The 23077-nt window shown below is 40.4% G+C and overlaps 1 protein-coding gene across 4 annotated transcripts in view; it reads right to left on the reverse strand.

Annotated features, from left to right (window-relative positions):
• The window catches only part of MATN2 (matrilin 2), a 147782-nt gene that overhangs the window by 44979 nt on the left and 79726 nt on the right, over positions 1-23077 (reverse strand). For all 4 annotated transcript variants that reach the window (XM_041769458.1, XM_041769459.1, XM_041769457.1 and 1 more), the window contains one exon: positions 8888-9010. In XM_041769458.1, the coding sequence (XP_041625392.1) occupies positions 8888-9010 (123 nt within the window). The remainder of the gene's footprint in view (positions 1-8887; positions 9011-23077) is intronic.

The raw sequence follows: 23077 nt of genomic DNA on the forward strand, positions 1-23077 counted from the left end.
ATGTTATTCATTTTTAATTTTTTTATAGTTTGTGCTTTTTGTGTCCTATTTAAGGTATCTTTGCCAAACCTAGGGTCACTATGATCTCTCCTATATTTTATTCTAGAATTTTTATAATTTTTATTATTATATTTAGTTTAAAATCCATTTCAAGTTAATTATTTTTGTGTGGTATGAGCTGAATATGAAGGGTTTTGTTTTTGTTTTTTGGTGGGTTTTTTTTGCAAATTGATTCCTCATTTGTGGAAGACGTTATCCTTTCCATTAATTGCCTCGGCATCTTTATTCAAAATCATTTCACCATAAATGTGTGGGTCTATTTCTGGACTCTATTCTGTCCCATTGACCTGTATGTATATCCATCTTTGCACCAATACCACAGTCTTGATTACTGTTGCTTTATAATTAGTATTAAAAATCAGGTGGTTTAAGTCTTCTAATTTTGTGCATTGTTTTCAAAATTCATTTGACTGTTTTAATCCTTTGAATTTTCACATATATTTTGTTTTATTTTTTAAAGATTTTATTTATTTATTCATGAGAGACACACACAGAGAGAGAGAGAGAGAGGCAGAGACACAGGCAGAGGGAGAAGCAGGCTCCATGCAGGGAGCCTGGCGTGGGACTTGATCCCAGGTCTTCAGGATCAGGCCCTGGGCTGAAGGTGGTGCTAAACCGCTGAGCCACTGGGGCTGCCCTTCACATATATTTTAGAATCAGCTAGTCAATTTCTACAAAAAAAGCATGCTAGGATCATGATAAATATTGCTTTGATGTATAGATTACTTTGGAAAGAATAGATAGCTTAATAATATTAAGTCTGATTCATGAACATGATATACGTATTTCGTTAAGTGTTCTTTAATTTCCCTTAGTGCTGTTTTGTAGCTTTCAGTGTTTATGTCTTTCACATTTTTTTGTCAAATTTATCCATAGATACTACATATTTTTGATGCTATGGTAAATAGTTTTTTTAATCTTAATTTGGATTTTCCATTGAAAACCTATAAAAAATGGGGATCCCTGGGTGGCTCAGTGGTTTAGCGCCTGTCTTCGGCCCAGGGCGTGATCCTGGAGTCTTGGGATCGAATCCCGCATCAGACTCCCTGCATGGAGCCTGCTTCTCGCTCTGCCTGTGACTTCTGCCTCTCTCTCTCTCTCTGTCTCTCATGAATAAATAAATAAAATCTTAAAAAAAGAAAACCTATAAAAAATAGTTGTGTTTGTATATAGACCTTGTTTTTTTTTGATCAATTCAAATTTATTTATTTATTTATTTAATAAATTAATTTTTTATTGGTGTTCAATTTACCAACATACAGAATAACACCCAGTGCTCATCCCGTCAAGTGTCCCCCTCAGTGACCGCCACCTATTCACCCCCACCCCCCGCCCTCCTCCCCTTCCACCACCCCTAGTTCATTTCCCAGGTATATAGAACTTGTATCCTGCAATCTTACTGAACCATTTAAAAGTTCTAGTAGCTATTTTGTAGACTCCACTGAATTTTCTACATAGATGATCATGTTGTCTGTTAATAAAGATGCTTTAATTCTTCCGTTCCAATCTAGATTTCATTTTTCTTTTTTCTTCCTTATTACAATGGCCAGAACCTATAGTACAATGCTAAAAGGAGGTGGTGAAAATGGGTACCCTGTTTTGTTTCTAATCCTATCAGGAAAGCATTCAAAGCATTCTTTCATTAAGTATGATGTTACCTGATGGTTTCTCCATTGATGTACTTGATCAGATTGAGGCAGTTCTCAACATTCCTGGTTTGCTGACAGGTTTTTTCTTTAAAAATCATAATTGAATGTCAGGTTTTGTCCACTGCTCTTTCTGTATCTATTAAGTTGGGTTATATGGTTTCTGCTGTTTTGTATGTTAATATTGTGAATTACATTGATCAAATTTCAATGATCAATGAACCTTGAATTCCTGGGATAAATCTCACTTGGTTGAGATGCATTATTCTTTTTATATATCGTGGATTTTATTGCTAAAAATATTTAAAGAATTTTTACATGTATTTTATGAAGGATATTTTTGTGTAGTTTTCTTGGAATTTATTTTTCTGGGTCCTATATCAGGGTAATTCTGGCTCCATCGAATAAGTAAAAAAAAATATTCCCTTTTCATTAATTTTCTTGAGAGATTTGTTTCAAATTAGTATTAGTTCTTCCTCAAACATTTGGTAGAACTCACCAGTTAAGCCAACGAGTCCTGGTGTTTTCTTTGTGGGATGGTTTATAAGTACAAGTTCAATTTCTTTTAATATTAGAGGCCTTATTCACATGATCTATTTCTTCTTGAGTTAATTATAATTTGAATAGACAATTCATTAATCAAAAACCAACACCAAAAAACATATATTTGTCAATTAACCCTATATATTGTTATATAGTTTTATGAAGAAGGGTAATTAGACATGATAATAAATAAAGCAATGAGAAAAAAATTTTCTCTTAGCAGGTTAGCAAAAATTTTTTAGATCGCTTCCTCAAAACACAGTAGAGTATAAATTGTTACAAATTTTTTGAAAAATAATTTTGCAGTGTGCATCAAAAGCCTTAAAATTGTTAATAGCCTTTGATTCAATAAATTTTCTTTATGTTTTATTCCTGATCAGGAATGCAAAGACATTTATCACACTACAATTTGAACAGCCAAAAAAACTGTTGAACAATTTATGATAAATACATATGATAAATTATCATGCATTCAAATATTTTTAAATGTTTTTGACAAAATTTAAACGACATGTGAAAATACTCATGATTTAATGTTATACTATATGATCTCAACTCTATAAAAATATATTCATATGCATAAAAAAGGACTAGAAAGAAACATAGCAAATTTGTATTAACAATGGTTATCTCTGGGTGATGAGAGTATAGATCATTTCATTTTATATAATTTCATTTCTATACAATCCAGTGTTCTACAATGAGCATATATTACTTTTGTAATAAAAAATTTCATAAATATGAAATTAATTGCCATGGAAAATAGCATTTAAAAAAATAGAAAAAAGAACAGTGTGGGAAGTCCCAGTAACAGAGAAGAAAATAATCAGAGAAAATTGCTGGGGACAATATGTATAGCTTCTGATGTCTATATCCAAAACACAAAATATAGGCAACAAACACAGCCAGTTTAGGTTTTTAGAATATGGAAGTGACTATGAGCTCACGAGTATCACTGGAATTTGGGAATTCAAACGTATGACTGAGAAGAGGACAGGCTATATGCTCCATGGACCACAACACTACATTACTATGTCTCACTCTGTCACATGGGCTTCCTTGCTATCCTTCAACATTGCAAGACCTCACAATTCCTGCCTCAGGGCCTTTGCACTGGTGCTGTTTCCCCTGCTTCAAAATTCTCTTCCTTCCCCCACCTCTTTCAAGTCTTTGATCAAATGCTACTTTCTTGTGAACTCTGTATTCTCATCTTACTTTGCTCCAATAGAATATAACCTATTGTCCATAAGGACAGAAGTGTTTGGTGTGTTTTACTTACCACTGCATGCTCAGTGTCTCCAACAGTATCTGGCACATAGTAGGTACTCAACAAATATTTGTTAAATGAATAAATGGTGATCAGTATTACTCTTCATGGAATGTTTTAGAGGGTTTAGAGGTGTAAACATTGTCCATTAAGAACCAACAAGGGGTCACTAAAGATATAAGACAAACTCACATTTTTTCAGGCTTTTTTTTTTTTGGCCAGGCTGCTTAAAAAAACTCCCTCTGTGAGGCTCTCAGCTCAGCAATTAACATCTTCTGGGTAGAGACATTCAGCCAGTTACAGACCCAACCAATTATTCTTTCGCCCAGCACACATTTCTCCATCTGGTCTGTGGGGTACAGGGCTTTCCTCAGCAAATTGGCTGAATGTCTGTGAAAGTATAGAAAATTCCTACCACACTTTCCAGGCCTGGCTAGTCTACTAAATGAAATAAAGTTATTCTGATATGACTCAGTGACCAAGAAAATATGAGAAGCTTAATTTGTTCTGGTAGTTTCAAAGTGCAAGGAAGTAGTTATCAGCTCAGTTGAAGGAATCAGTTTCTAAGAGTCAGAGCTCACAAAGTGGAATACACCTCATGGAGTGTAGTGAGTGTCTTGTCAGTAGGAGTATTCTAGTGCAGGCTGGATGATAGAGTGGTGGGAATATTGTAGGATGGGTAGTTGGGATAGTACTGGGTTGAACTTCAAGGCCCCCTCCAAGAAAAGTCTTTGATTTATGCACACAGGTCTCACAAAATTAAGTGGCATATTATAGTAGGTTAACCACCAGCTTGCCTGATACATTTTACACATTTTATATTTTATGCTGCTGATTTAGTATAAAATTATTCTCTCCCTCTGTTTCACTTTTTTAAAAGATTATTTATTTGAGGGATCCCTGGGTGGCTCAATGGTTTAGTGCCTGCCTTGGGCCCAGGGTATCTTCCTGGAGTCCTGGGATTGAGTCCCACATCGGGCTCCCTGCACGGAGCCTGCTTCTCCCTCTGCCTATGTCTCTGCCTCTCTCTCTCTCTCTCTCTCTCATGTCTCTCATGAATAAATAAATTAAAATCTTTTTAAAAAAGGATTATTTATTTGAGAAGGTGAGAGTAAGAGATAGTGAGACAGAACATGAGCAGGGAGGAGAGGGAGAATCAGGCTCCCTGCTCAGCAGAACTCGATCCCAGGACCCTGAGATCATGACCTGAGCCAAAGGCAGACGCTTAACTGACTGAGCCACCCAGGTGTTCCTGTGTTTCACTTTTAATGAAAGTATAAATATTCATGCAGTACTTTGTGCAAAACATTCCTCTTTGAAAAAAGATAGAAATGTTGACCAAGTAATCAATGGAGTCTAAAAAATAATAAGTATAATGATCTCAAAGTTGGTAAATAATAGCAACATTATATTATATGAATTACAAATGTCTATAATTGCCTTAACTCATAACAGGTATGAGATAATTAAGCATTAGACATGAAACCCAGAGTCTCCTTGATATCAAAGACCTGAATTCCTGTCCAGTGTCCTCTATCTTTTCCATGAAAAGACCCTGAACATCTGAGAATGTTCTCATGCCTGGCTCAGTAGTAATGATTTCAAATTAGACCTCATAAAGTCTTGCTATGATCCAGCAGTTTGAAAGCAGGGCCTTGTACAGATGCTTGCACATTCATGTTCATAGCAGCCTTATTCACTATAGCCAAAAGGTGGAAGCAACCCAGGCATCTAGTGACATATGAATAGATAAACAAAATGTGATGTATACATACAATGGACCCACAATGGAATATTATCCAGCCTTAAAAAGGAAGGAAATTCTGACACACACTACAAGATGGATGGGTGAATCTTGGAAACATTATGCTAAGTGAAATAAGCCACTCACAAAAGGACAGATGGTATATGATTCCACTCAACAGGAGATACCTAGAGTAGTCAAATTCATACAGGCAGAAGGTAGGATGGTGTTTGCCAGGGGCTGGAGGATGGGGAGGGAATGAGGAATTATTTCACAAGTATGGAGTTTCAGTTTGGGGAGATGAAAAGTTCTGGAGCTGGATGGTGGTGACGGTTGCACAACAACATGAATGTACTTAATGCCACTGAACTGTAAATGGTTATTATTGTAAATTTTTTACGTATATTTTACCATAATGAAAAAAAGTCTTCCAATATTTTGCAAATTAATAGTACCTGCATATTTCTACTCTTCTCTACAAAATATTCAGATGGTTTTGGATGGGTTGCTTTAGGGTAAAGCATTGATATAAAAAGTGGTGCCTTTTTGAGTACTTACATATTTTAAATGCTATTATTTTTTCAGGAACATAAAGTTCTATTATGTACATTTTGGCTTAATTATAAATTAATCATGCTCGGTATATCACATTGACAGACTACTTTTTCAGACAATACTTATATACTTACAAATTGGATTAAGCCCTCAAACATACTTTTGGTTAAGAATAGAGACAACATTTAAGGAACTGAGTATCTTTTGTCTTATTTCATTTTTTGCAAGTTTATGAGAAGTAGAAAAAAATTTTTAAAAGATCTCTCAACATCACAGCAGCAGCCAGGCTGACTTGGCTGGAAGCTGATGTGATGCCACATTAATTACTAACAGGATGACTGCTTGATTTTGATTTTCTACCTCCATCCTGTTTCTGTCTTTATAATTGGCCTCCAATGCACAGTTCTTGTTCTTGTCCCTCACACATGTAAGGCACTCCCAAGGGTCTCAGTTCTTACTGCTGGACTTTGCTTTATTTTTCACTCTTGCAGTTTTCCAGGTAAGTGGGGGGTCCCCTGCCTCTTGCCAGTCACCTCCCCAGGTCTGGCTTTCATCCTGCCCCTAAGCATGGTAGAAAGGGGGTCCTTTTTCTAGGAAACATATCTCCCCAATGCTGTCTGCCCAGACCCCTGTAAGTGCCCAGCACTCCTCTCCGCCCAATTTGGGGTATTGACTCTACCAGGGCCCAGAGACAGCTGGACTGCTGGGCTGCATGCCTAACTGGTGAGGCCTCCCAGCCAGAACTCTCCTCTCAGTGCTCCTGTGCTTCGGTGTCCACAGCCAGGGTCCCCTCGCCTGCACCATCGTGGGGCTTGTAATTCTCCACGTCGCAGGAGATTCTGGGATAAGAAACATGCTGAACAGGCAGGGGTGATGATGAGGTGCTGGGGATGGGGACTCTGGGCAGGGAAGGGGCTCTGCAGAGGCAGGAGGGAGACTGGGTAGGATGTGTGTTTCCCTCCAAGTCTCAGCACAGTGGAAACCTGGGGCCAAGTCTTGAATTCTTTTATGCACTATTAAACTTAGCTCACACATGTGTTACATGCTCAATAAATACCAATTGAAAGTCTTTGAAGGCAGTATCATCTGTTAAAAGAACTTGCTCAGCACTGGACAAGTTGCCTAATGGTTTATAGGGATTATCTCATTTAGTTTTCAAAACAACAGTAGGAAGCAGGCAGTATTATTATCCCCTATTACAGTTAAGGAAAACTGAGGTACAAATAACTTGCCCAAGATCACCCAGCAAAAAATCAGAAGAGCTGGAATTTGATCTGAGGCCGAGGCTGCCCCTTGGAAACATATGGCCTCCTCTCTGATCTGAGAACTGACCTGACAGCCCAGCAACCGTGTTCCCAGCCATGATCACAGCCCAGGCTGCTGATTTATGGCTCATAATATTCTAAAGGGAAGGGAGACTAGGAACGGAGGAGTACAGTCATTCATTCACTTCTTCTTTCAATAAACCGCATGTAGGTCATGTGCCAGGCATGGGCCTGAGCCTGTTTGGCTCATATCCTTGCACATCTTTCCTCCTCCTGGCCACCCCTGTTCAGCCTTCTTTCCTTGGTAAATAAATGATGGCTCTGCCTTCAAGACTCAGCCAAGGTATCTCATCCTCCAGGAGGGAGCTCGCCTTGTTCATTGCTACTGACATATGGTTAGGACTCCAGAAATATATGTTTTTGACTGAGTGTGTCTCTTACAGTTGCCCTGTCTCTGGCTCCAGTATTTGTAAGCTGCTGATGTTTAGGGATGGAAGGGTAAGTTTATATCTCAGGAGTTTTATAGGGGATGCTTTTTAAAAACACTGTGCGAGTATATCCCACTTTACATAACCGATGTATTTTAGAAAGTTGTGGGTACATGAACTTTTTATGAATTACAATCCTATTTTCTCATTGATGTATGTTTCAGAGATAACTTATGCTAACCTATTACATTTCACTTCTTAGGGATGCCTGGGTGGTTCTGTCGGTTAAGCATCTGCCTTTGGCTCAGGTCATGATCCCAGGGTCCCATGTCCAGCTCCCTGCTCACCCAGGAGCCTGCTTCTCCCTCTCCCTCTGCTGCTCCCCCTGCTTGTGCTCTCTCTTGGACGTGCTCTGTCTCTCAAATAAAATATTTTTTTAAAAAACTTCACTTTTTAAAAATGTTGGGCCCTAATATTTTAAAACAAAGCTTCTCTCAAGTGAACCCCTCCATAGGATGATAATCCACACACACTCTCTAAATTGCAGTGCTCTGACATACGTTTTACAGGTAACAGAATGCTTTTGGAATCCTTTTGCAAAATATCTCTAGTTTATAAATTTTTATGGTCAGATTTTGGTAGCTCAAATTAATTCTGATTTGTATGTAAATAGTTAAAAATCAAATAGAACTAAATATATCAAACAAAAGAATGAACAGTTTTCTGCAAACCGCCCTTTTGAAAGAAACCACATTCAACTCCTTTAGGCTCAGCGATTTTCTGCACTTGTGTGGAGTCAGAGCTGAAGCCCACAAGCCACAAGGCTTCAGGGAAAGTATTTCTTAAACTCTGTTAATACTAATGGGCACAGGCACGCTGAGCCAGCATGAAGTAAGATGGTCCCATTGTCAGCATGGTTGGCAGATGCTGGAAGAACACTCCCACATGTGGTCTCCAATAAAAGATACCTCTGTCAAACACTGTGAAGAGTGATGTTGAGACAGGGTGGGCTACAGTCCTGGGACAAGTGAAGAAAGGCCTGACAAAGGAAGAATAGGGGTGGAAGGTATTAGACTAAATAATCCTGTGCTAAACCCTAACCCTAACCCTAACCCTAACCCTAACCCTAACCCTAACCCTAACCCTAACCCTATAGCATGCTTGGGAGAGGTCCCATGGCCACAGTGCCCACAGCAAGAGCATCAAAAAAAATTCTGTTGTTGTCATTGAATCACTGTATTGTACATCTGAAACTAATGCAACACTATATGTTAACTACACTGGAATTAAAATAAAAGTAAGTAAATAAATAAAATGTTAGGTCCCAAAACTGTAAAACACACACACACAATACAACTTTTTTTTAAAATGTAACTTACTTGCACATGTTTTTTTATCTGGGTTAAGAGTAAATCCTTTACGGCACCGGCAAAAGTAGGAGCTGTCAGCATTCACACACTCATGTTCACATCCGTGGTTCTCTGAGGCACAGTAGTCCACAGCTATAAATATTCAAACACAGAGTTTAAGTAGAAACACAAACAGGAAAGGAAATAATAGGATGGAATGGAAATAATAGCATACTTATAACAAATATAAATGAAGATTAATATTGTTGTCCCCAAAGAAGTATGAATAAATAAATAGGAATCCAAGGCTTCTTCTCCCACCACCCAAAAAATAATCAGGGGTCTTAGATCAGGCAATTTATGGCAGAAGATAAACTAAAGAACATACGACCAATTGTATTTAAAAGTTAAATAAATGTAAATCAAAACCACCTCAAGGCTTACAACACTTATAAGTGTTGTAAAGGCACAAATAAAGACAGGACAAAACCCAATGGTGGTGAGGCAGTCTGGAAACAGAGTCAGAGCTATTCATGGTGGTGGCATCATAAACGGACAAGAATCCCTTTTGGAAGGACATTTGACAGTGTTTACCATGGAAATGTGACCCAAAGAAATAATGGATAAAAGGGAGAGATTAACTATATGAAATAAGCTATTTATAGCAGCATTGTTTATTGTGACCAAAAAAAATCTGGAAAATTAAATGAACATTTAATAATGGTAAATGGTTTAGTCATTAAGGAGAGCATATCTTATCCTATTCCCCACTATTTTGTCAAATGTTTACTGAACACCTACCCCAGAGCCTAGCCCTGTTTTATGGGCTAAGGACAGAGCAAAAAACAAAGATTCCAGTCCTCATGGAGCTTACAGTTGGATGATGGTGGTGGTGATCAAAAATAAAATAAGTAAATAAGATCGACTCATAGAGGGTGAAGACCATTCTGGGGAAAAAGAATAGAGACTTTGGGGAAGCGGGGCCTGGGTGGTTCAGTGATTGAGGGTCTGCCTTTGGCTCAGGGTGTGATCCCGGGGTCCTGAAATCGAGTCCCACATCAGGTTCCCCGCAGGGAGCCTGCTTCTCCCTCTGCCTATGTCTCTCCCTCTCTCTGTGTCTCTCATGAATAAATAAAATCTTAAAAAAAAATGAAAACCAAAATCACACCCTAAGAGGATAACAGCATACTTAACATAGTGATCAAAAGATGCAAAGGAAAAAGCCACAGAGTTTTATTTTTATTTTTTTTGTGTGACACAGAATTTTAAAAGCTAATAAATTGTGCTTATTGTGCTTATCCTTTTGCTTCCAGGCTTCATTAAGTTTTTGCCTAAAACTTTTTTTTCATTTTTGTGACTTCACCTCCCTAAAAAGTTCCACTAGCACCTAACATTTGAGGATTTCATACACAAGTCATTGTGGGAACAGGACATTCACATAGTTGAAGGATCTGCATGTCATGGGACATTGGGCAGTTGCTGGAGTTGAGTCATAACATAAATAGTGCTCTAGCACCAAATTCTTCCAAAAGTTAATGTCTAATTGTTCAAGAACCATTGTAACATTATTCGAAAGTCATGGAGATGGAGAACCCTAAGACCAAGCTCTGGCTTGCACCCTGTCTGCATGTCACAGAAGTGGGCCATGTAGGGACCCACACAGACTTGTGTTAGTGGGTACCTCCCACCTCCAACCTCCCCAGGCTGGGCCTTATCTGCCATCCTAAAAATCTCCCAACCCCTGATATGGGTCTCTGCCATCTGTCAGCTCATCCTACCCCAGGCTACCTACTTTTAAGTGTCCCCACCAAAGAGAGGAGCTGCTACTCTGACTTCTAAGCTCTAGGACATGGACAATACTGCAATGATGAGTAGGCTGCTATTGATACCTAAAGTCAGAAACTCAGATTCTCCTTCTCTCTTGAAGCTTCTTCTTACACACCATGCGGTGGTCAGGGACTGAGCCCACCCATCTCTGTACCTCAGAGAGACACCAAAGCATGTTGGTTCCTTAATAGAGTGAGGACAGGTTAGAGGTTTTGCTGGGGCCTAAAATCTAAGCCATATAGTCCCAATTTGCATTTTTCCAGAATGCTCTAGAACATCCAGAGTTGGATTAGGCAGTTAATAGAGTTGTACAGAAGAAGCTATTTTAACTGACCTCCACTTAACCAACCCCTGATCAATCAATGCTTTTCATTTCCTCTGAAAATATGGGACCTGAGGCCCAGAGCATACTAAATGCTCAAGGCTGTTGGAACACCTGTGCTCCACAACACCTGTGTTCTTTCCCTGTGGACCGACTGTATGTCCATAGAGCACTGGTTCTCAAAATGTGGTGGTGAACCAGTACAATAATCATCCCTTGAACTCTTGTTCATGCAAATTTTCAGGCCCTACTACAGACTTACTGATTAGAAACTGGAATGGGGCCCAAGAATGTGTGTTTTAATAAGACCTCTAGATGCATGTTAAAATTTGAAAACCACTGCTAAAAAGAGACAAAATTGTTTTTGTTCCCAAACCTATACATGCCATTTATACATGTTATTATAATTAATGATACAGTAAAAGCCAATTAAATATAAGCATTAAAACAAACTGAGTTTTTAAACAAATAAAAACTAAATTGAAAGCACTGTTGGTGGGAATGTGAACTGGCACAGCCACTCTGGAAAACTGTGTGGAGGTTCCTCAAAGAGTTAAAAATAGACCTGCCCTACGACCCAGCAATTGCACTGCTGGGGATTTACCCCAAAGATACAGATGCAGTGAAATGCCGGGACACCTGCACCCCGATGTTTCTAGCAGCAATGTCCACAATAGGCAAACTGTGGAAGGAGCCTCGGTGTCCATCGAATAATGAATGGATAAAGAAGATGTGGTCTATGTATACAATGGAATATTACTCAGCCCTCAGAAATGACAAATACCCACCATTTGCTTGGACATGGATGGAACTGGAGGGTATTCTGCTGAGTGAAGTAAGTCAATCGGAAAAGGACAAACATTATATGGTCTCATTCTTTCGGGGACTATAAAAAATAGTGAAATGGAATAAAGGGGAAAGGAGAGAAAATGAGTGGGAAATATCAGAGAGGGAGACAGAATATGAGAGACTCCTAACTCTGGGAAATGAACAAGGGGTGGTGGAAAGGGAGGGGTGGGTGGGGGTGACTGGGTGATGGGCACTGAGGGGGGCACTTGATGCGATGAGCACTGGGTGTTATGCTATATGTTGGCAAATTGAACTCCAATAAAAAAAAAAAAAGAAAGCTTTGGAAAGACTTAATTAAAAGCAATTTGCTAACCGAAATTGCCATAGAACCAGGCATGGATAAAACCTGAAAAAGACTAGGAAAATTTTCATTAAAATTTACAAGGATCCTGCCCTTAGATTGCTTTACAGAAGTCTTCAAATTCTTGCTCCAATTTAAAGAAACCAAAATTGAAAATCATGGACGATCCATTATTGGTATGCTTTATGCAAGAAAAAAATTTTTAGCCATAGATTTTAAAAATGAACTTAAAATTGGTACTTTTTAAAAGTGTAATTAAAGGTAATTCTAGGGCAGCCCAGGTGGCTCAGCGGTTTAGCGCCACATTCAGCCCAGGGCGTGACCCTGGAGACCCGAGACTGGGTCCCACGTTGGGCTCCCTGCGAGGAGCCTGCTTCTCCCTCTGCTTGTGTCTCTGCCTCTCTTTCTCTCTGTGTCTCTCATGAATAAATAAATAAAATCTTTAAAAAAATAAATAAAGGTAATTCTATTAAAAGTACATGTATTAAAAGTACATGTGTAATGTTTTCAATAAAAATAAAAAGGTTAAGATAGTTTTGGATATGTAGTTTTTTATGATTCCACTCTTTCAAAGACATTTTCCATCAATCCGCCAACCATAGGCTCAATCTCATGGGGTAAGAAGGCTTCTCCTGGACTTTGATTCTCCTGCTAGTCTTGCTTTTGTGTGTGTGCTGAGCAGTCTGTGGAACTGAAGTGGGGAGGAGGCATTGGCAAGGCGGGATTCAAGCATTCCTGGGCCTCAAGACCCTGGCCTATAAAACCAAAACGTGTCAAATGTCTCCTTGATTTGAGGGCCACTCACTGGCTGGCTGGCTGGCTGGCTACTGGGGGCAGCAGAGGAGGCCATCAGCACAAGGTTAGATGTGGAGGAGCCCACTTCATGCATGTGAACCTAAAAGCTTTTTAAGACCAAGAGAGTTCCAGTCTGTTCAACTCTGACACCCTTTGCCACATGCTTTGGGTTCTCTGTATAACTTCCTTGGTGACAAAACTGTACTTGTAAGAAGAGAGGTGAAGTTTAGGGAGCAGATGTAGGGAGGTGCTCTATGTGGCTAACTCAGAGATGCTTCCGCTGTTCCAAGTCTTCATCTCCTTCAATTGTTTTGCCTGATGTATCTATTCTTTCCTTTACAAGGAGAAAGGGTAATTCCCTGGCTTTGGGGAACTTGGCCCTCCAGATCACAAAGTGTTAACATCTCAGGGCTGGAAGCTTGTCTCTCTGTGTTCAGTCTCTGCCTAATATGTGAAAAATCACTCTGTGTCCAAGGATAAACGATACCTGGGTGCAAGGTAATAAAGCCTAAGATTGATGGTCTCTGATTTACAATCTGGTCACATTCCCGAGTTTTCTCAGCCTGCATCAGTCTGCAAGCGGATGGCATTAGTAGAAACATGATATTTCAAAGAGGAGCATTTGGGTTTTAAAGTTTGCTGATGACAGAGTAAGTAAAACCAAATCCATCATTAGAGAAATGGTAGAAGCAGTTGACTTACTGAGTATATGGCAGATACACACATAGAGTCAGATTCACAAAACCTCTCCTTCTCAGGGCACTACCAGATTTCTACATGCAGGATTTTGAAACTCAGAAAGTTTATCATTGATATTGATAACAAGGAAGTGTTCTGGGCTGAATTGTCTTCCCCACCCTAAATTCGTGTTTAAATCCTAATCCCAATCATAATGTGACTGTATTTGGAGATAATCACTTTAAAGAAGTGATTCAGGGGATCCCTGGGTGGCGCAGCGGTTTAGCGCCTGCCTTTGGCCCAGGGCGCAATCCTGGAGACCCGGATCGAATCCCACGTCGGGCTCCCGGTGCATGGAGCCTGCTTCTCCCTCTGCCTGTGTCTCTGCCTCTCTCTCTCTGTGTGTGTGACTATCATAAAAAAAAAAAAAAAAGTGATTCAATTAGGATAAGGCCCTTCAGGTGGGCCCTAATCCAATTTGACTGGTGTCCTTATAAGAAGAGGAAATCTGGGGTGCCTGGGTGGCTCAGTCAGTTGAAGTCTGTCTTCAGCTCAGATGATGATCCAGGGGTCCCAGGATGGAGCCCCACGTCAGATTCCCTCTGCTTCTCCCTTTGCCCTTCACCTTACTCATGCTCACTCTCTCTTGCTTGTTCTCTTGCTCTCTCTCAAATAAATAAATAAATAAAAATCTTAAAAAAAAAAAGAAGAAGAGGAAATCTGGACACATAAAGGCACCAAGTATGTGTGTACACAGAAGAAGACCACATGCAGAGGCAGTGGCTTTCTGCAAATCAAGGAGAGAGACCTCAGAAGAAACCAACCCTGCTGACACCTTGACCTTGGAATCTTAGCTTCCAGAACTGTGAGAAGATAAAGCTCTAATGTTAAAGCCATTCACTCTGTGGTTTTGTTATGGCAGCCCTAGCACACCAGTAGGGAGAAATCCAATACTTAACATCTTGGAAATGGAGGAGGTCATGCTTCAGACATGGATGGTTAGCTGATGAACTAAATGCTGACCTTTGGGGGCGGGGAGCTGAGAAGATGGCAGAGGATAGGGGCCTCAACTCACCTGGCCCCACCAATTTACCCAGGTAACTTTCAAACCATCCTGAAAACCTACGAATTTGACCTGAGAGAACAGCTGGAACGCTACAGAGAGAAGGTTTTTCTTTTTTTTTTTTTTAATTTGGTGTTCAATTTGCCAACATATAGCATAACACCCAGTGCCCATCCATCAAGTGCCCCCCTCAGGGCCCGTCACCCAGTCACCCCCACCCTCCTCCCATCCCCCACCCCTGGTTCGTTTCCCAGAGTTAGGAGTCTCTCATGTCCTATCTCCCTCTCTGATATTTCCCACTCGTTTTCTCTCCTTTCCCTTTATTCCCTTTCACTATTTTTCATATTCCCCAAATGAATGAGACCATGTAATGTTTGTCCTAAAAGAAGGGTTTTAGCTTCGAACTAGGGGTGGTGGAAAGGGAGCAGGGCGGGGGTGGGGGTGACTGGGTGATGGGCCCTGAGGGGGGCACTTGACGGGATGAGCACTGGGTGTTATTCTGTATGTTGGCAAGTTGAACATCAATAAAAAATAATTTATTAAAAAAAGAAGGGTTTTAGCTTCTAACAAGGTATGAAGGCAGGAAAAAAATTAAAAAAGAATCAAGTAGGGGAGGAGCCCCACGAGGAGCCGGGCTAGAGCCAGTCTGGAGAGCCTCGGGGACGGGAAAGCCCAGCCCCGGAGAAGCAGGAAGTTTAAAACATCCGCACCAGATTCTCCCCGGACGGACGGGAGGGTGCTCAGCCGGGCACTCGAGCCGAATCGCCGCAGGGGCAGTGAAGCGCCCAGTTTCCCCGGAGTCACCAACAGAGGAAGTGCAGCTTGGGGTCAGGCGCGCTGCACACCGCCGGCTAATCTCCGTGAAGAGCTGGATCGCGCACCCGGAGGGCCTCGGGGAGCAGCCGTCAGTGGGGTGGGGGCTCCGGCAGAGGGGTCGCTGCCTTGCTGCCTTCGGGAGCTGCGACCTGGGAGCGCGATTCCAGCCACACAGCCCACGATCCTGCGCTCCCCCGGACAGGCGGAGGCGGGGAGGGCACAGGACAGGGAGGACGCTCCTGCTGCGGGGCCCCCCCGAGCTGTGCACATCAGCGCCCCCCGCCCCCAGAGCATCCAGGCCAGTGTGGACTGGGAGCTGCAGTAGTTACTGGGGGAGCTGACTCCAGGGCTGGGGAGCTGGCCGCTGCCAGTGGTGCTATTCCTCCTGGTGTCACCCTGTGCCTGGGATGGAGCAGGGCGTCCAGGGGACAGGGGCCTCACGGGGTACACAGCTCCGACTGAGCCCGGCACCTGGCGGGGGGCGGGACATCTCTGCCAGGTTCACACACCTGAGAATCAGAAGACCATCTGGAAGGACCAGGAAGAGCAAGTTCTTGACCGAGCAGCACTGGAAAGCTCCAGGGGAAGTCGAGGGATTTATAGTATGCAGAACCAAAGGGTACCCCTCCTTTTTTTTTTTTTTTAAGATTTTATTTATTTATTCTTCCTTTTTCCAGTACAACTGGTTTTTATCAGACTGTAAATTTCCAATTTTTTTCTCTTTTCCTACCTTAACTACAATATTTTAACACCTCTTCTTTTTAAAAAATTTTATTTATTTATTCATGAGAGACACAGAGAGAGACAGAGGCAGAGGGAGAAGCAGGCTCCATGCAGGGAGCCCGACGGGGGACTCAATCCCGGGTCTCCAGGACCAGGCCCCAAGCTGAAGGTGGCCCTAAACCATGGAGCCACTCAGGCTGCCCATACCTCTTCTTTTTAAGATTCTTCCTTTTTGACTCTCATATTTCTACAATTACAGGTCCTAGATATATTTTCCACTTCTAGATTCCCTTCAACATACTCAACTTAATTTTGGGAGATATACAAGATATGTTTTTTGTTTTGTGTTTGTTTTCTCTGCCTCATTTTGTTCTACAAAGGCAGATGTTAATACCTTCTAAAACATGACCAGCATGTACCCAGAGCCAAGTGGTATACCGTGCTGGTTCGTAAGACTCCTCATTCCCATTCTGCCCCCCTCTTTTATCTTATTTATATTTTGGTGGTCAATTTTGGGGTCTTCCACAAGTATTTCTGCTTTATATAAATTTGGGACTGAGCATCTTCTAACATACAGAACTTAATATGCTCAGAAACAAGAGGATCGCCCTCTAGAACCCCTCAGGTAGACTACATTCTCTTTCCACTACAACTTCTTCACCACCACCATCTCCCAATCCCCCCATTTTATCTTCTCCTTTTTTTTCTTTATTCTCATTTTTTCTCTTCTTTGGGATTGTTGGCCTTTTATTTTTTACTACTTTGTTTTAAGATTTGTTTTTCACTTTAGTGGTCCTTTTGTTTTATATCGTTCTGATCTTTGTTTTCAATTTCTGGTCTCTGACCTTGGCAGAATCATCTAGGGTGAAATTTACTTAGGTCGTGGTAGATATTCATGACTCAGCTCACTCATACAGCCACTCTGCACTGAGAAAAATGACTAGAAAGAAGAACTCACCACAAAAGAAAGACTCAGAAACAGTACTCTGCCACAGAGTTACAGAATTTGGATTACAATTTGATGTCAGAAAGCCAACTCAGAAACACAATTAAAAAGCTACTGGTGGCTCTGGAAGAAAGCATAAAGGAATCAAGAGACTTCATGCCTGCAGAATTTAGATCTAATCAGGCAAAAATTAAAAATCAATTAAATGAGATGCAATCCAAACTCGAGGTCCTAATGACGAGGGTTAATGAGGTGGAAGAAAGAGTGAGTGACACAGAAGACAAGTTGATGGCAAGGAAGGAAGCTAAAGAAAAAGAGAAAAACAACTAAAAGACCACGAGGAAAGATTAAGGGAAATAAATGATAACCTCAGAAGGAAAAATCTACGTATAATTGGAGTTCCAGAGAGCGCTGAGAGGGGCAGAGGGCCAGAATGCATATTTGAACAAATCATAGTTGAGAACTTCCCTAATTTGGGGAGGGAAACGGGCACTCAGATCCAGGAGATAGAGAGGTTCCCCCCCCCCCAAGTCAATAAAAAACCATTCAACACCTTGACATTTAATAGTGAAACTTGCAAATTCCTAAGATAAAGAGAAAATCCTTAAAGCAGCAAGAGAAAAGAGATCCCTAACTTCTATGGGGAGAAATTTCAGATTAACAGCAGATCTCTCCACAGAGACCTGGCAGGCCAGAAAGGGCTGGCAGGATATATTCAGGGCACTAAATGAGAAAAACATGCATCCAAGATACTTTATCCAGCAAGGCTCACATTCAGAATAGAAGGAGAGATAAAGAGCTTCCAAGATAGGCAGAGACTGAAAGAATATGTGACCACCAAACCAGCTATGCAAGAAATATTAAGGGGGACCCTGTAAAAGAAAGAGGAAGCCCAAAGAAATAATCCACAACAACAAGGACTGAATAGGTATTATGATGACCCTAAATTCATATCTTTCAATAGTAACTTTGAATGTGAATGGGCTAAATGATCCCATCAAAAGACACAGGGTTTCAGACTGGATAAAAAAGCAAGACCCATCTATATGCTATCTACAAGAGACTCATTTTAGACCTAAGGACACCTCCAGCCTGAAAATGAAAGTTGGAGAACCATTTACCATTCAAATGGTCTTCAAAAGAAAGCTGGGGTAGCCATCCTTATGTCAGATAAATTAAAGTTTATCCCAAAGACTGTAGTGAGAGATGAAGAGGGACACTATATCATACTTAAAGGATCTATCCAACAGGAGGACCTAACAATCATGAATATTTATGCCCTGAATGCAGGAGCTGCCAAGTATATAAATCAATTAATAACCAAAGTTAAGACGTATTTAGATAATAACACACTGCTAAAGTCTCCTATGAGACTTCAGCACAGCACTTTCTGCAAATGACAGATCTTCTAAGCACAGCATCTCCAAAGAAACAATAGCTCTAAATGATACACTGGACCAGATGTATTTCACAGATATCTACAGAACTTTCCATCCAAGTGCAACTGAATACACATTCTTCTCAAGTGCACATGGAACTTTCTCCAGAATAGACCACATACTGGATCACAAATCAGGTCTCAACCAATACCAAAAGATTGGGATTGTCCCCTGCATATTTTCATAATGCTTTGAAACTTGAACACAATCACAAGAAGAAATTTGGAAGAAACTCAAACACGTGGAGGTTAAATACCATCCTGCTAAACTATGAAAGGGTCAACCAGGAAATTAGAAAAGAATTAAAAAGATTCATAGAAACTAATGAAAATGAATATATAACCATTCAAAATGTTTGGGATACAGCAAAAGCAGTCCTAAGAGAGAAATAAATCACATACAAGCATCCCTCAAAAAATTGTAAAATACTCAAATACACAAGCCAACCTTGCACCTAAAGGAACTGGAGAAAGAACAGCAAATAAAACCTACACCAAGCAGAAGAAGAAAGTTAATAAAGATTTGAGCAGAACTCAATGAAATAGAGACCAGAAGAACTATAGAACAGATCAACAAAACCAGGAGTTTGTTCTTTGAAAGAATTAATAAGATAGGTAAACCATTAGCCAGTCTTATTAAAAAGAAAGGAGAAAAGACTCAAATTAATAAAATCATGAATGAAAAAGGAGAGATCACAGCCAATACCAAGGAAATACAAACGATTTTAAAAACGTATTATGAGCAGCTATATGCCAATAAATTAGGCAATCTAGAAGAAATGGACACATTTCTGGAAGACCACAAATTACCAAAACTGGAACAGGAAGAAATAGAAAACCTGAACAGGCCAATAACCAGCGAGAAAGTTGAAGCAGTCATCCAAAACCTCCCAAGACACAAAAGTCCAGGGCCAGATAGCTTCCTAGAGGAATTCTATCAAACGTTTAAAGAAGAAACAGTACCTATTCTACTAAAGCTATTCTGAAAGATAGAAAGGGATGGAATATTTCCAAACTCGTTTTGAGGCCAGAATCACCTTAATTCCAAAACCAGACAAAGACCCCACCAAAAAGAATTATAGACCAATATCTCTGATGAACATGGATGCAAAAATTCTCAACAAGATACTAGCCAATAGGATCCAACAGTACATTAAGAGGATTATTCACCATGACCAAGTGGGATGTATCCCTGGGATGCAAGGCTGGTTCAACACTTGTAAAGCAATCAACATGATAGATCATATCAACAAGAGAAAAACGAGAACCATATGATCCTCTCAATAGAGTGCAGAGAAAGCATTTGAGAGAGAACCATATGATCCTCTCAATAGAATGCAGAGAAAGCATTTGACAAAATAAAGCATCCATTCCTGATCAAAACTCTTCAGAGTGTAGGGATAGAGGGAACATTCCTCAATATTTTAAAAGCCATCTATGAAAAGCCCACAGCAAATATTCAGAATGGGGAAACACTTAGAGCCTTTTCTCTAGATCAGGAACACGACAGGGATGTCCACTCTCACCCCTGCAATTCAACATAGTACTAGAAGTCCTAGCCTCAGCAATCAGGCAACAAAAAGAAATAAAAGGCATTCAAATTGGCAAAGAAGAAGTCAAACTCTCCCTCCTCATAGGTGACATGCTACTGTACACAGAAAACCCAAAGACTCTACCTCAAGAATGCTAGAACTCATACAGCAATTAGGCAGTGTGGCAGGATACAAAATCACTGCCCAGAAATCAGTGACATTTCTATACACTAACAATGAGTCTGAAGAAAGAGAAATTAAGGAGTCAATCCCATTTGCAATTGCACCCAAAAGCATAAGATACCTAGGAATAAACCGAACCAAAGAGGTAGAGGATCTATACCCTAAAAACTATAGAACACTTCTGAAAGAAATTGAGGAAGACACACAGAGATGGAAAAATATTCCATGCTCATGGATTGGCAGAATTAATATTGTGAAAATGTCAATGTTACCCAGGGCCATTTACATATTCAATGCAATCCCATCAAAATACCATGGACTTTCTTCAGAGAGTTGGAACAAATCATCTTAAGATTTGTGTGGAATCAGAAAAGACCCTGAATAGCCAGGGGAATATTAAAAAAGAAAACCAATGCCAGGGGCATCACAAGGTCGGATTTCAAGCTGTATTACAAAGCTGTGGTCATCAAGACAGTGTGGCACTGGCACAAGAACAGACACATAGGTAAATGGAACAGAATACAGAACCCAGAAATGGGCCCTCAACTCTATGGTCAACTAATATTTGACAAAGCAAGAAAGACTATTCACTTTCGGCAAAAGGACAGTCTCGTCAATAAATGGTGCTGGGAAAAGTGGACAGCCACGTGCAGAAAAATGAAACTAGACCATTCTCTTATACCATACACAAAGATAAATTCAAAATGGATGAAATATCTAAGTGTGAGACAAGATTCCATCAAAATCCTAGAGTAGAACACAGGCAACACTCTTTTTGAACTTGGCCACAGCAACTTCTTGCAAGATATATCTATGAAGACAACGGAAACAAAAGCAAAAATGGACTATTGGGACTTGATCTAGATAAAAAGCTTCTGCACAGCAAAAGAAACAGTCAACAAAACTAAAGGAAAAAACAACCTACAGAATGGGAGAAGGTATTTGCAAATGACGTATCAGATAAAGGGCTAGTATCCAAAATCTATAATGAACTTATTAAACTCAACAGCAAAGAAACAAACAATCCAATCATGAAACGGGAACAAGACGTGAACAGAAATTTCACCAAAGAAGACATACACATGGCCAACAAGCACATGAGAAAATGCTCTGCATCACTTGCCATCAGGGAACTACAAATCAAAACCACCATAAGATACCACCTCACTGTCAGAATGGCGAAAATTAACAAGACAGGAAACCACAAATGTTGGAGAAGATGTGGAGAAAGGGGAACCCTCTTGCACTGTTGGTGGGAATGTGAACTGGTGCAGCCACTCTGGAAAACTGTGTGGAGGTTCCTCAAAGAGTTAAAAATAGACCTGCCCTACGACCCAGCAATTGCACTGCTGGGGATTTACCCCAAAGATACAGATGCAGTGAAACGCCAGGACACCTGCCCCCCGATGTTTCTAGCAGCAATGTCCACAATAGGCAAACTGTGGAAGGAGCCTCGGTGTCCATCGAAAGATGATGGATAAAGAAGATGCGGTCTATGTATACAATGGGATGTTACTCAGCCATTAGAAACGACAAATACCCACCATTTGCTTCAACGTGGATGGAACTGGAGGGTATTATGCTGAGTGAAGTAAGTCAATCGGAAAAGGACAAATATTATATGGTTTCATTCCTTTGGGGAATATAAAAAATAGTGAAATGGAATAAAGGGAAAGGAGAGAAAATGAGTGGGAAATATCAGAGAGGATGACAGAACATGAGAGTCCTATCTCTGGGAATCGAACAAGGGGTAGTGAAAGGGGAGGTAGGAGGCAGGGGGGAAGGGGTGCCTGGGTGATGGGCACTGGGGGGCACTTGACGGGATGAGCACTGGGTGTTATACTATATGTTGGCAACTCAAACTGCAATAAAAATATACAAAAGAATGCTGACCTCGATAAAACTTTTTAAATGTAGCATACCTCTGACATACTATTCAAGGCATGCATTCATAAGAAGACAAGAATTCATAAAGGTTATAGAAATTCAGGGGCACCTGGGTGGCCCAGTCAGTTAAGTATCTGGTTCTTGGTTTCAGCTCAGGGTTGTGAGATTGAGCCCCACATTGGGCTCACACTCAGCACTGAGTCTGCTTGAATTTCTCTCTCCCTCCTCCTCTGCACCTTCCTCCTCCCCTCCCTTGCACTCACATGCCCTCTCTTTCTCTCTCTCTCTCTCAAATAAATTAATTTAAAAAATCTTTAAATAAAAAGGATATGTAAATTCAGATTCAGCTAATTTTTATCAGTTGCCCATGTATCAGACAATATAATGATAGTAGTAATATTAACAAACACACAGCACTGTTTCAATGCCTTACATGTATTAACTCATTGAACCCTCACAGCAATCATTTGAGGTAGGTATTATTGTTATCCTCGATTTCCAGATAAAGTCATTGAAACAGAGACAAGTTAAGAGACTTCTAAAATGTGATAACAATAGTACTTATCTAATATGCTTGTTGAAATTATACATAAAGTATTTCAAACAGGTGTTAGGACTTAGTAACATTCAATAAATATAGATTATATCACCCTGTGTCTTTATTCAGATAAAATTGAATTTGGGGGTTAAGAAATACCTTAATGCTATTCATTTGTCCCACAACCATTTATTGAGCAGTTACTCTACATCAGGCTTTGTGTTAAACCCTGCATGGTAATGACAAGCAGATACTATACATAAGATATCTTAGAAGGCAGAAAGGAGAAGCCAAGCTTTTAGCAGTGATTACTTCTAGGAAG

Source organism: Vulpes lagopus, chromosome 9, assembly GCF_018345385.1.
Source record: "Vulpes lagopus strain Blue_001 chromosome 9, ASM1834538v1, whole genome shotgun sequence".
Lineage (NCBI taxonomy): Eukaryota > Metazoa > Chordata > Mammalia > Carnivora > Canidae > Vulpes > Vulpes lagopus.